This window comes from Alosa alosa, chromosome 3 (assembly GCF_017589495.1).
Source record: "Alosa alosa isolate M-15738 ecotype Scorff River chromosome 3, AALO_Geno_1.1, whole genome shotgun sequence".
NCBI classification, from domain to species: Eukaryota; Metazoa; Chordata; class Actinopteri; order Clupeiformes; family Clupeidae; genus Alosa; species Alosa alosa.
The window spans coordinates 17995057-18010335 of record NC_063191.1 but is presented as its reverse complement, the minus strand read 5'-3'; the positions used below and the strand labels follow the sequence as shown (position 1 = coordinate 18010335).

At 44.6% G+C, this 15279-nt stretch overlaps 1 protein-coding gene across 1 annotated transcript in view; it reads left to right on the top strand.

The window, feature by feature from the left end:
* The first annotated feature begins 1365 nt into the window (after window positions 1-1365).
* mylka (myosin, light chain kinase a) overlaps window positions 1366-15279 on the top strand; it is a 45323-nt gene continuing 31409 nt past the window's right edge. The window contains 2 exon segments of the mRNA XM_048239499.1: window positions 1366-1506; window positions 8203-8362. Of these exon segments, the coding sequence (XP_048095456.1) occupies window positions 8210-8362 (153 nt within the window). The 5' untranslated portion in view covers window positions 1366-1506; window positions 8203-8209.

Below are 15279 nucleotides of genomic sequence, written 5' to 3'. Positions count from 1 at the left end.
GACTATATCAAAACACTACACTCACCGATACTTTCATAGGTGTAGCGAAGATTTTACATTTGATCCATTCAACGTTTTGTATTTTTATCCATTTGATATTGTTGAAGATTGGACTCTTCCAGTCCAGTCTTTAATGCAGAGTAGGCTAAATAGACTACCATTTCAAAAAATGACAGCCTGCTCAAAATAATGTAGCCTGTGTCTGAAGACGTTTTAATTTGGACGGCTCTTTTACATGGTCACCGGCGAACTGATAAATATGGGCACGACAGATTATGGTCACACCGATAGCCTGACATCTTCGTAGACACTGTCCCATGCTTCATACACTCACATCCTAACTTTAATTAGAGTTGCCCTCAACACTGATTTTTTCTTCCCCACGATATACATTCGTGGTTTTTTGCCGTCTTCCTTCTCTCCCCCTCAGCGTCATTTCTAAATAGGTCTGCCATCGTTCAGTGTTGACAGGTTGCGAAATACGAGCTGTAAGGCCACAAAAGCATTGCGCTCTACAGTGACAGCCAGGAGACTTGGCAGGTGTTTAACCATTCAGCTCTTAACTGGAATCCCATACTGTCAAAATGGCGATTCCACATGCTGAAGCAGTCAGCAGCTCAGCTGTGTTCTTGCTACACTTGAACATATATTTCTCACCGTAATATTTCTTTCACTATCGCCAGATATTTGGCCAAAATAAGTTTTCACACCGTCTCTGTATTTGTTATGTGTGTTGTTGTTCCGAAATGTTTTGATGGCACAGGTGATGTTCCATACGTGCATTTCAAGTCTTCACGCATGTTGGAGGAAGAAAACAGAAGGGGGGGGTTGACTTTAGACAGTGGAGAATATCATTGGACATGTGTTGTGGTATACTGTTATCAATGCGTTTCTCATGTTTAGTTAATTTAAAACCAAACATCACTATTGGAGAGGAAATACAGGCGCGCGCAGGAATGCACAGCCTATGCGCGCGTTTAAACTGAAATGTTGGCAGACTTTTTTGGGGGGAGAGCTTTTAAGCTTTCTTTACTCTCCTCCAAGAAAATATTTAATGTAGTATTCATAAAGGGCTACTACATGTGAACCAAACGCCTCTTTAACGTAATAAATATATTTGCTAAACAAGTCAACGGCAATTTAACAGACAAACAATATCCTACTGTGAAAAAAAGTTAGAAACAGAGAACTAGGCATCAAATGTTAGGTCTGCACGATATTTCAGACCTCCCCCTCCCACTTTCTTCATCTTACGACCAATGGAAGGAGGACGCTGGGCTTATGTTGTCAGGACGCCTGCCAATAAGTTTGATACCAACAAGGAAAAACACATACTGTAATACCCCAATAATACAGACAGGGTCAGGACGGGAGCTCTCCAGTATTCTTGCGGTGTCTTGGTGTGTCTATGAAACAGAGGACTGATCACTCATCTCAGATCACACGTTTTTCAAGACAGTACTCGAGTAGCGATTTCGTGAGTGAAACACTTGGCAGCCGTTAACGGTAAGTCATGATGTTTGTGTCTATTTAGGATTCATAGTCCTCCCAAACAAAGGAGATTTATTGATTTAAAGTTAAATTATAAATGAAAGAGACATGCGTGTTGATGTGTTTGAAGGATATATTTAGATACATTGCTACATTATACAGTTTTTAATATTATAGGTTCAGTATTAATTTGCATACCGTGGTAATTAAAGTAAAGCAAAAGTACTACGTAACTTCATTCTTGAAAAGCATGTGTTAAGTGCTAAAAATAAAATGCTGCACTTCAGATGTTGAAAACTCCCAGTTTAAATGAGAGCAGTCAGCATGAATATAACTATTTGATCACATACACAGTACTTTTTGTGAACAGTTGAACATAGTTAAAAGGAATACAGTGTAACAACATCAGATCCAATGCCAGAAATGGTTACTCTGTTAGTGTCTAGGAATTTCCCACCAGTTATTAACTCTAGCTTCTCAGATGTTCTGCTCCTGAGTATTTAATTTCTTTGTATAGCAGAATTATGGGTGTTCTAAAAGGATCTCAAGAGGGTTGGGTCCTTTTCATCATGTTTTATCCAAGTGCAGTGGTGAGCCTTGCTATTCCCTGGACAGGAAGAGGTTTAAGCGCTCTGTGAAGAATGCAGCTCAGTTAATGGAAACCACACAGGCTTTTGAAAATTATATCTATACTAATTAATTATCAGATAGCAGACATTGGTATTGATGGTCAAAATTATATAGTGTACTGCAGCACAACTATGCACAGCTAAAGCCCAACTATGATATTCAGAGATCTGCTTCCTGGAAATACCCCCCACACACACACACACACAAGCCCCCACCCCCATGTGTAATAGCTTTAAACCATAAGAACATTGATGTTCAGACGTGGCCAGTAACAACAAGGCAACAAGGTGGCTGGAGGGAGCTGCAGGTTTTCAGACACTAACTAAACTGACAGAGCACTCTCTCTCTCCAGCTGTGCTTTGGCACTCTGTTACTTTTGACTCTCCTCTACTCTTCTGTCCCCCAAAGCTGAGAACAAGGCACAAAGAGCCTGTGTGCTCACATATTCACTAGAAACAAAGGTGAGGTCACCTAGTGTGATTCTCAGGGATTCAGGGCTGAAAGAGTAAAAGCATAACAACTGAATATACGCCAATAGGTATGCCTTTCTTTCTGTCCAGCAAATGATTGAAGAGATCCTCCACCTATACTTATGAATTTACAGAGGAAGAACAACATTGGAGTAAACTAGGGTAAAGATGATGGAAACAATTAAGGCATCAGCCAAAATGGCTCATTTGGACATTGGACACTATTTGCCCACTGCCCAGGAGGGTTGATGACATTGTGACTGTCTTATTATCAGCATCAGTAACTATCTTTCACCCTTGTTTGTGCAGCTGAGGCATATTACATGTTCAGGGTGGCTGCACAAACAAATGTTCTTTTTGGAAAGGCTTGTTGCCGTCATTTTATTTCGCAAATCTCATCAGTCACCTCTGGTGTTTATGCTTAAGTGCTCACCAGTCTGGTATGAGAGGCCGAAGATAAAGAGACCATGCCGTCTGCGGAGATTAGATTTGACCATGTTGGTATTTTATTGCTAGTTTTCCACTAAAATGGATTTGTTCTGAATGTGTGACCCAATTAATCATGGAGGTGGCTTATGGATGCTGTTGTCATGGGGATAAGTTTGCACAACATTATCTGAGGGTACCTAACCCAACCAGTCAGAATGTTTTTCTACTTTTCTACTTCCTGACTGCACCATCATGTACTTTTTGAGCCTCATACAGCATGACACTGGGTAGGCCTCTGTAATGACTGTGATGAACAGAGAAAGTGGATTCGGTGTTTGTCAGCAATTGAATGCTCAAGAAGAAAATATTGAGCATTTTTTTCTACGGCTGTATCGGTCTCTGTTTACTTGATGTAAATAATTTACATGGGAAATTATTTTGTTTGGTCATCTATGGACTGCAAATCCTGATGAAATTCCAAAGCCTGGTATGTCAGCGTTAATACTACAATCAACAATCAAACAAGTTCAGGCCAGGTTTAAGTCAAGGGTGTGATGCATTCTGGACAAGCCTTCTGTTTAGGTTTTCGTTCCCGATCGCCCTCTCTGCCGTTTAATGACCTGAGATGAGGCATGACAGTCACCTGAGTTTCGCTGAGCTTCATCTCTCATTAATGGACTGAAATGAAGGTGAATGACCTCAAGGCCGTGAAAGCCTGTGGATGTTTGCTGAAACAGGTGCTGTGGAGATGGGGCCTTCTAGACACTAGGGTTAACAAGTCATCACCGGCTACTCTCTACTCTCCAGCTTTGCATTCCTCAGACTCTATCTGTCCCAAAACTAGCATCTTCCAAAAAAAGCATGTGTGCACAGCACACAGTAGAACCTCTTCCTACCCTATGGGATATCAGCGATAAAAACGCAGGAATATTTTATGTCTATTAGACTAATATTTCAATCTGTAATTTAATGGGATCATAAACACTTTTAGTCTCATGTATGAGAATAGATAGCATATTTGTTCATTTTCTGTGATTTCAGGATTATTAAGATTACCTAATAATTCATTACAGATATTCACACAAAATATAGTTATGTCCTGTATTATAGTTATTCCAGAACAGAACATGTTATTTTTTAATGGTCCATTATTGCCAACATAAGTATAAGTATATATACTCTTTTGATCCCGTGAGAGAAATTTGGTCTCTGCATTTATCCCAATCCGTGAATTAGTGAAACACAGTGAAGTGAAGCACACACTAATCCTGGCGCAGTGAGCTGCATGCAACAACAGCGGCGCTCGGGGAGCAGTGAGGGGTTAGGTGCCTTGCTTTCGGGGTTCGAACCGGCAACCCTCCGGTTAAAAGTCCGAAGCACTAACCAGTAGGCCACGGCAGGTGATCAGTCTGCTGTCTTTGGCCCAGAAGAAAGTGTCTTTTGTTTTAGCAGGGTGACATCATTCATGTCCCTGTCTAACTGGGCCCTGTTGACTCAAGGCCACTCCACACAGAGTTGACCAAACAAACACCAGAGCCCCCTGGTATACCCTGTGCAGTGTCAACTGATAAACGAGCAGTCTTTTCATGTTATCACTGCGTTTTCAGAAGAGGTGAACAAAGCAGTGTGTTGCTTCACCGATAGCTCCAGCTAATGATAATGAATTCATTTGAACGACAGAAACAGACACACCGATCTAATCTACTTCATGGTGGAGCCCAAATCTGTGTTTCTCTGAGTAGAGACAGGTCTTCACAAAGGTGAGTGAAAGACTCTTACATCATCAGTACTTAGGCTTTTTCCTGGGAGGTAGTTTCACGGATAATGCTCCATGGTACTCATAGTCATATAGAGTTTGAGATAGTTTTACTTTTTTCTCCCTTTGATCACATGGCATGCCTGCATTTTGTTTTGGAATAGGATAGCTTGAATATAACCTCCTGCCAGTCCTTTGTTATAAGAAACTGTTGACAGCATCCACAGGGCCACACCTGACTATTTTGAGCACTCTTAAGACCAATATAATTATTTTACATTACAGTAAGGTCTTGCGATTAACCACGGCACCCACGCACAGCTCTTACAGCAACTGGTCAGAGTGAGATTTACTTGGAGGAGTGGCAAAGCTTTGTTCAAAGCATCTTGTCTGCACCAACTCAGCGGGAAATGTCTGCTGAGTGTTTACATTTTTTCAGTTGTACCTGACCTGCTCACAATTCCTTTAAAAGGAGCAGTTTATTCCTAATACTCTCCATGTGTCCTTGATGCCTTTCACAGCATCCTCTCCTCCTTGAATCCATTCCACAGAGGTTGGCCATCTTATGTGAGAGTAAATAACATCATATACTTTTAAACCCTTTTCTCTCCCTCCAGATAGTTGCCTTGTTTAAATGTTCCAGGATGAGCTGAATTATGTGGTGCATCAGATTATATCGGTACTGAGAGCTCTTTGTAATATTTCCCAATGGTCTATGAAACTTAAATAGGTCTGAGAGATGGCTGGGATGATCACAGTCTCTCTCTCTCTCTCTCTCTCTCTCTCTCTCTGTCTCTTGTCTAAAACTGAACCCAGACTAAGCTGAATGGAGGGTTTCTGGTTTTGTTTAATAAGATGAAGGGGCAAATCAGATTGTTTTGATTAGAGAAAGCTGTGTTTGCGCTTTTTTAAAGGTAGGTCTGTTGAGAGCGTCGTATTGGTGGGCGCCTATGGTTTCACTGTGTGATCTGGTCCTGCTGCATTTTTTTCTTGTCTGTATGAAGGCAGTAGAATAGAGTGCTCTCACACAGGCACAAATGCCCACACACACACACACACACACACACACACACACACACACACACGGCCCTAGGGCAACCAGTGGCGGATCTTCCAAAGAACATCAAGCTTCCTGAGCACTAACCAGAAGCAGGCATGCAGTCCTGGCTGCCCTCTGCTGCAGCCCAAAACAAAACACGAGTATCAGGGGAACACCGGCATATTTGCACTGCTTTCCTCTCCTGTTCAGCTGCCTCTCTAACAAGCTCTGGTCAAATGAGACAAGACGTGCAAACAGACCGCACAATGAAGCAGTCAGCACAGATAAGGCCTCAGATGAGACAGCAGAGAGGAGAGATGTAGCCAAGCCTCACCAGGACCAGGCAGGCACCCATCAGGCAGAGCTTTGGACGTTGGTCAATAATAGGCGTAAAATATCAAAAGACCATCATGTCCCTTATGTGCAGTTGTATGGGGTTGCTGCAGTAGGAATAGTTTAGTGTGAACTGTTATTAGCTAAAGACGGATGCAGTTATTTTTGATGTGTACTGTAAATATAGCCCGTACTTCTGCATTGTTTTCACAGACTAAACTTGTCTTGAGAGTGGATGACATGGACAACAGTATATGGCCTCAGGTCCCATGTGGCTGAATGACATTATTGATTCGGTTGCTATCTGAATGTGGTCACTGGCCAGATCTGTAGAGAGGAAGTGAGGAAAACAATGTGTGCGTGAAGTCACTGTGTGTGAGCCCTGCTCGATAGCTCCTTCCCCACACCACTGATGAGGGAGGGTGTGCGGGAGGTGACATCAAACACACAGATGCGTTTACACAATCAGCCTCCTCCAATGGGAAACAGGCCGTTCCGCACCATGCACCCGGAGTCCAGGCCGCAGATGTGAGCGCCGTGCTGCGCTCTGAATGGCCGGCTGATTACAGTGGCACTGTTTAATCTTTCGTTTAGATGCTGCTGAGTGAGACGCGAGGCAGATTGACGCTAGCGGCTCCAAACGCAGCTCGGGCCGCAGCCTAATGGAGACGGAGTGCTGGAAGTGCCACTGGGTGGGGGAGTGTGAAAAAAGTGTTGTTGGCACATGAAAGGGGTGGGCGGCGTTGTGGTGGTGGGGGCGGGGTTGGGGGTGGGGGGGGCTGGAAAAATAACTAGGCTATACCCCCCCACACACACACCTCAGACAGCAGAAACAGGCATGTTTTTGAACATTTGGACTGCTAGTAGGGGTTTCTGCGGGGCCATGGGGGATTTGGGGAAGGTGTGGGGAGCACAAGGTCAGGAAGTGGTCTTGGGGCCCGTGTTTACACTGGTGGCATGGACTGCTGTACTCGCATGGAGCGTGGAGGTCAGGGCTCAGTCCATATACATGCAAATAGAGTGTTGAACTGAAATATAAATATAGTTTACCTGAAAAAACTATTAAATAACACATAGAAATAATTATTTCTCTGTCCAGACAATACATTTATAGCTTTTTTTATGTTACAGTAACACATCAAACTTTAATCACATTTCTCCCAGAAGAGATGCCAGGGCTGAAGCAAAAGGTGGAGCTGTGTTCGGTTCTCAGAAGGGCATTACATAATATTGAAAGGCAGAAAGGAATTCAACATATATGGCAATATCTCAATGATGAGCATACCAGGTGTTAAGTCAAAGACTAGAATTCATCCAGTTCAAATATTTTTTTTCCTGCAGAAAAGATCCATAAATATCCCCACTGATCCAATAAAATATATTGCTATCATGTCATTTATAACATATATGCACATACTTATGGTGGCCAAACAGCCCAAACATGGTCAATAACAAGGAATAGCGGATTAGAGCATGTAAGCCCATTAAGATGGCCAGCTTACCAGTCGGGGTCATGACTTCTTAGCCCAATATATAGACAACATGCCATTTCATATGCTTTGCTGAGGTGAAATTGCTTCAGTGAGTTCCTAGACTCTCTGTTTCGCGGGAGCTTTAATGTAAAGCATCCAATTATCCTGCGGAAAGCCTGGTCTGGTGATGAGGGGGTATGCCTTACAAGTTAATATGCTAGACAACAGAGAGGGTTATTGCAAAGATCGGAGACCTGATGGGCCCTCTTGCACTGAACCTTGGGAAACGCAGTGTCTAAATCAAGTGCATCAAGACATATTTATTCATTTATTCATTTATATTAGACACAACTCATGTATTTGGTTAAATTCCTACTGTCTTGTAGAGATAGAAGAATTTAGGTTTGGAAATAAAAACGTTAATCTGCAGGAAATGCTTCTCTAAATGTCCTGATGTATGACTGTAATTTATGAAAACGCACCTGTGTTCGATCACTGAGGCAGGGGTTTCTGGTGGGGCCCTGTCCAAACAAGAGAGGCTAAATTGACCCCCCCTCCTCCTCCTCCATTTCTCTTGTCCAGCAGAAAGATGGGGGACGTGCAGCTGGTGACAACGACCCGAATCTCCAAGACCAGTATGAGTCTGGGGAGAGCCTCCCCCAGCAGTGACCCGCCAGCCTTCACCCTCCCGCCCCGCAACGCTCGCGTCAGCCCAGGGGGCACCGCACGGCTGGATGGAAAGGTAAGAGGAGCTGTTTTTTGTTTTTTTCTCAACAGTTGTTCTTTGTGACAGGACTTCACCTCTCAGGAAATATCCAGGATCCGTCAAGGAATGCAATGGGGGCTTTATGTTTTGCGAGTGAGGTCTGAGTGCTGACGGGATCATGGCGAAGCTGCCAAACACAGCTGTGTCTGTGTGTGTGTGTCTTGTTGTGCTGTGTGTGTGTGTGTGTGTGTGTGTGTGGTGTGTGTGTGTATGGTGTGTGTGTGTGTGTGTGTGTGTGTGTGTGTGTGTGTGTGTGTGTGTGTGTGTGTGTGTGTGTGTGTGTGTGTGTGTGTGTGTGTGTGTGTGTGCGTCCCACGTTTGACTGCACAAGTGAGTGGAGGTGATGAAGTCGAGTCCTGTCTGAGCCCCCTGAGTGACCTGGCTCTCCCATCAGCAGGCGGGGGGGACAGCTGACAGGGGCCCAAACATGCAGCTGTGAGCCTCCTAGCATAGCCTGTGTCAGACTACTCCAAAAGCACAGCACATCTTTGCTGACTCGCCATCTCATCATCTACAGCCATCGAGGCCTTGACAGCATGTGCTAGTGGGGAGCAGCTTAGCAGAAGATGGATGGATGCTATGGAAATTCCACAAAGAAATTCAAGAAGCCACACTGACCACGTCTCTAGGGTGGTCACAAGTAATCAATCACTCAGACAGAAACCATATCTCTGAATCGTTAATCAGTATCTCTACCTGGAATACTTTGATGCTGTCTCCTGTGTCACATACTGTTGCAAGAATGAGTCTTCCATCTACATTTAGCCTTACCTGCATGTTAGCAATAGTGTTTGGATATGGAGGGTGGGGGGGGGTCATTGAGTCTTTTAGCTCTGTGTGATTGGGAAAATGCAGTGATTTAAACAGGCTGCTTGGAGCAGCCCCCCATGTCAACTCAGGTTCACCTCATCTGTAATTGTCCCTGAGGCCCCATTTATGTGTTTTGTTTCTCGTTAGCAGGAAATGCAAAATACTTTTTCATTTGGAATAATATCATCATAAAGATATTTTTTACAGCTTGCTTGGACGTACAAACAGTTTGGTACAGCTTCCACAGAAAAACAGTTTCCACAGCATAAAATGTCACTATTGTATTCCCCGTGTGCACATTTCAGACAGAAGCTATAAAAAAAACTAAGTGAAATTCGAAAGCCCTCCTAACCCTTGGAGCAAACAACATGAGGTCCATTTTTATGACATCATGTCTTTTCTCCCCCATTTTTGGGCTGTACATCTCCTCCACAAAATTACTGCTTCAAAGTTTGGGTTCATCTAGCCGTGTGATTCGGACTAAGCTGGCTGCGGGCTGGGCCTTGTGGTATCCTACTGATACACAGTGGGTAGCGCAGAGGAAATTGAAATAATAAATGCTGCTGTTAGACCTGCCGCTGAAGTCTGGAGCCAGGGAAATTGTTGGAGAGAGAGAGAGAGAGAGAGGGAAAGAGAAAGACACACACAGAGACAGGCAGACACACAGAGAGAGAGAGAGAGAGAGAGAGAGAGAGAGAGATCTTGAACGTCTGAGTAAGGAAGGGGGACCAGACTGGCTTTGTCTTAATTGCAGACGCTCTCTGTCAGGATTCATTGAGAATCAGACATGGAACCACAGTATTCACTGTGCAGGTCCTTACAAGGCAGCTAGTGACAGAGGCTAAGGAGGCTAGTGACAGAGGCTTTGTCAAGGTTGACAGACCATGTTTAACACCTATCATGAACCTCAATGCTCTGTTTAGTACAGGAATCTACACATATTTCTTGACTACCTCCTAGACAGTGGCAGAATATCCTTCAGTACAGTGCCTCTGGCTCTAATGCATGGGATTGCACCTACCTCAACAGGTTCTTCCACTGTAATGAAATTGGCTGGACCAAACACACAAAGCAGGCACACTGTTTTTCTTACGTACTAGAACTGGTATGCAAGCAGCCGGCCAATAAAGACAAAAGACTTGTTAGAAAAATCAGCAGAACAATTGTTTTTGGGAACATGAATGTGTGTGTACACTTTGAAGTTAGAAAGATACTTAATTAATCAGTTAGGTTGTTCTTTTTTAAGACAATTTGAAGCAGTTCTGTCCAATTTTCAGCTGTTGCTACAGACATTTATTTTCACCACACTGAGTCTTGCTGTGAGACAAAAAATAGTTCATATGCTTTGACTCCACTCCCTTTTAGCTGAATGTAAATCACGTAGCATTTGTATGAAAAAATTCACACTGCACACAAGCACTACCTCTGCTGTGAAGCCAATTAAATCATTAAGCCTTTCCTGGAAAATGGAAACTTGGATGTTTGTCCTCCAGTCCAGACAGACTGTTGAGCCCCCATTTTTTTGGCACGTTAGAGGAATGGATAAATCTTGTATCATTTGCAAGTTTAGAACCTAGCCATCTGTATCCGTTCTTCACTTGACATTCTTCAGCCTCAGGCTGGCCCAAAAATAACATCGACTACAGATCCTTAGCTTTAGGTTTTCCTCACTCCTCTGCTCTGTTGTCTTGGACTAAGCTGGCTTTAGCTCTCAAACACATACACCCCGTCTCGTTTGCATCACTGGCTAGGCCAACACCCCGTCTCCCTTAAGGTAAACTGTTTTTAAAATTGGTAAGAGGCTGCAAATATGCATCTCTCGCTCTGTTTTAATGTGGATTTGCTGAGGCCTGAAGTGATTTAGCTGGGAGTGCTTGGCATGGCTGAGAGATCTGCTGGAGGAGGATGAGATGGCAAACAGCATCACACTGCACGCTGCCTGAGCCGGCAGTGCTGAGAGACTGATCGGTGGAATGCTCCCTGATAGGGATTAAAATGCCTTTGCCTTGTGACTTTTTAGCTTCCTGCTGTACCTAATTTTTTTCTTTTCTTTTTCTTGGCCCCACGGTTTTTCCCCCCTTTCTTTTTTTAGACCTTTTTGAGGAGACTGCTGTTTCAGCTTCAGTTCCATTTCACTGATTCCACATTATCAATGGACGGAAAAAAAACCTTTATGATTATTTATTTATGATTATGTAAACTCTGGATTTTTTTTTGTATGCAAAAAGTACAACCAACACACATGTGCCAACAAGATTTAATGGCAACCTACAAGTCTGTGTTACTAATATCTTCAGGTAGCACATCAGAGGTGAGAACCTGAATGGACCTAAATCAAATAGGCCCAGGGGAGTCCTACATGCCCTGTGTGATTTATGAAACAGAGAAACCTGAGATGTAGGGATCCAGCAGGGCACTGCAGCTCCCTCTGCTCCCAGAGGAAGCCCTGGTGTCAGTAAGTATCTCTCAGTGCTCTAACATGACAGGAAGCATCACTCCCTCCGTTCAGCATACCCAGCACCAGCCTCTCAACACTAACACTCTGGCCCTGGTTTACTTGAGGTTAGCACATACGATGTTGACGTTAACTAGAAACAAACATCTGAGCTCTTTTTGCTGGACTACAGAGAATTTTTTTTTTTTTTTTTTTTTTTCTTTTCGGTCTTTTGAAAGGCACCGTCCTCATTACACTCGGTTGGAAAAACGTTTTGGACATGTACTTTTCTACGGGCAAACCTTTAACCTCTTGTAAATGAGAGGCTCGTGGTGTTAGGAGTGCAGTGCAGGCAGCCATGGGCAGGGGAAGACAGAGATTCCTTCGGCGTGTCCCCCTGGAGACTCGTCTCCACGAGTCTTTGTGGGATACAGATGTTAGTCTCAACCACGGGGAGGTCAAAATGCAGTTGCAAGTAAAGCGTCAGATGGTTTGGACCAAAGCAGAGAGGCTTCTTTAGCAATCATTTCCCCCTTTCCAAAGGCTCTGGACAGAGTTAGGACTATAATTGTTAGTCTCTGCTCTTTGCTGGGAAGAATAATGGAGCCGGCTGTGTTTTTTTCTCATCCTCTCTTCTGGTAGCCCGGTTTGTTGTGTCAGGCTAAAGAAGCTAAAATGAGTCTCAGCAGAAGTCATGAACTTGGGCTTCTTCAAAAGACTGAAGAGCACACAAGAGGTGTGGGAAAAAAATATTGGTGGCTTTATGAAAGACAAACTTCTCTGCTCTGCAACTGTTGAAATGCATATGCAAGAAAGCAAGGCAGGCCCCTCTAGTTTTCAACTGCTGTGGTTAATGTGAGCTGGAGCAGTCGGCCTCTCTGTGGCTTCACTCGTCGCTTCAGTCACCCGGGCTCAAGTCTGCAGCAGATCTCCATCAGAAGTGCCGCGGCCCTAACTGGGCGCAACCCTTTCCTGGCACTGTTGTTGTCACGCTCCACGGCCAGCCTCTCAATGGGGAGACGACGGTCCTTTGAGGATGAGGAATGCCTGCAGCGTGGAGGCGTTGCTCGCCTCTCATTCCCCTCCTCTCTGTCTGCCTGCCTGTCTGTCTCACACAGCCTTTACATGGGCCTGCCAGAGGAAGAAATCCCTCTCGCTCGAGTGACGTATTACATAATTGTGCACCGGTAGGAAAATATAGGAGGAGCAGTGTATGTGTGTGTGTGTGTATGTGTGTGTGTGAGTGTGTGTGTGTGTGTGTGTGTGTGTGTGTGTGTGTGTGTGTGTGTGTGTGTGTGTGTGTGTGTGTGTGTGTGTGTGTGTGTGTGTGTGTGTGTGTGTGAGGGAGAGGGAGGTAGGGAGGTCTGCATGCGAGCCCTGTGAAAGGTATGCTGCCGCAGCGGACGGGAGGCCTGCTGGAGGCTGGGGGGAGGTTATTGGAAGCAGATGTGGAGAGTTTGCTGCTCGTGCGTCCTCCCCTCCTCCTTGGCCGCTGCGCCGCGCAGTCCTGTCATCCGCTCTGGACGGGCCATGTTTCATCCAGTATTGCCTTCTTCCACAGCTATAATTGCTTAATCAGATCAATTATCCAAAATGGTCATCTGTATGTGTATGTGTTTTAGGTGACCTATGCCTCTACATACTACAGTAGGTGACCATCCAGAGTTTGGGAAGTTCCAGGTGTCTCTGTTTGCAGAGCTTTTGGCAGCATGGTTTGATGGGGTCATTGAAGCCAGGAAAAAGTGATTCCATGGGCATCACAGACAGGGGAATTTCATAGTCATTCTTATGACAATGGAATGTCTGCTTGGAGAATGAGCTGGCTTGGATGATCCCCAGATATCAGGATCCATGTGGGTATACATGACATCTGTAAGACCCAGTAGTGGACATGCAGACACTGCACAGGATTTCTTACACTTGCTGAAATCCTCCCTGTTGCTTTGCCTCGCCTTGTAAATCATTTTGGCATGGCCCTGACATAAAAGACTGCCATCACAGGCTAAGGCCCTCAACTCTAAACCCAGCTGAGGAGATCAGAGAGGACTCTGATTTATGTGGCGGACGCAGGTAGGGATATTTTGGCCATGTTGTGTTCGGTGTTCTACGCAACAGGTAATTACTCCCAAAGAACCCTTGTCAGAGAGACCCAGTTCAACAGTAATCCTCCCCAGATGTCTCGCCGCTCTCGCTCGGGTACCACCACTTCCCGCTGCAGCCCAGACCTGCAGAGCAGAACAGCGCACGAGCACCAAACCATTTAACCTCATGAAAAATTCCCTCGCAGTAAACATCTATTTAAAGCATCTGCAGCACTGCCCAGTTAATTATGACTGCTGTGTCACGGTCTAATAGCCCAAATGGTTTGAGTTTTGAAGTTGTAAGGCTGTATCGATGGAGTTGATGTCAAAGACAAAACATGTTGTGTTTGTTTGTGGATGTAGACTGTATGACTGTTTGTATTTGTTTAGAGGGATTAAACAGTTCTTCCTTGCTCTCGTAGGAGGCTGTAATGCTCTCCAGTGATAGCACTCGGTTGGGAATGTTGATTGTCATGTCTGGGACCGGAGGTATGCATTCTTGCTGTGTGTGGCTTTGCTGTTTTTCTGTCTGCGCCGGGCCCGTTCAGAGCTGGCTGGCTCGTCTCGCCCTGGGTGGGTCGGCTGCCCTCCTCCTTCTGCAAGTGTCCAGTCACAACCATTATGTTCCATCTGTTCTCTCCTCTCCTTAGGGTTTTTAAAAAACACACACGCACACAAACACAGAAACATACAAGAATCCACTGCTTTTGTTTTGCATCTGTTTTCTGCTTCGTGAAAAGAATGGACCCTGTGCATAAACAACCCTGTGTTTTTCATCCAGTCAGCATTTGAACTTAGTCGCTCCGGATTTTTGAGGTGGAGCGCTTGACCACAAGCTGCTACGAGAAGGCAAAGCCTCGTCTGTAAGGTCTGTGGGAGACGAGTGAGTCCAGTGGCACTGTTTTCAGAGGAAATGCCAGTGTCTGTTTGATTTAATAAAAACTTCAGCGCTAATATTGCTATTTTTGGGCATATCCAGTGGAGGACCTGCTGCTGCACTGCTATATATCAAAGGTAATTCTTTTGATTGAGACTGAGAGATGACAGTTTGACAGGTTGGAATGTGATTTAACTGATATAAAGCCATACTTTAGATTGTGTCTGCCTTTCTCTCTCTCTCTCTCTCTCTCTCTCTCTTTTTGCCTTGGAATTTGCGATCCATATGGTATCAATCTATTGTCTATGAACTGTCGAGCCGTATTAATTTGTATTTCCAATCCAAAACTCGTAGCAGCTGCAGTGGTTAGCAATTTCCCCCTGGTCTGTTGTTTGGCTGTTAGTTTAAAAAGCAAGTTGTCTACGTGCGCATGCTGAATTGGGTCTCTGTGTGAGAATGCTTGAGTGTTTCCGCTCGTTTGGGTTTACCATGGTTGTCTTCCGAAATACAATGTTGAACTAACAAGGGAGGGGCGCAGGGGGGTGGGGTGGGAGGTGGGGGTCAAGGAAAGAAGGGTTGGCATGGTACCAGTGAAGAGAGGAAAGGAGAGAAGAGCAGAGAAAGAGATTGCCCGTATGGCGTGCTTATTAGCTATGGCCTCTGCCTGCAGATTTGTAATGCTTCAGAGACT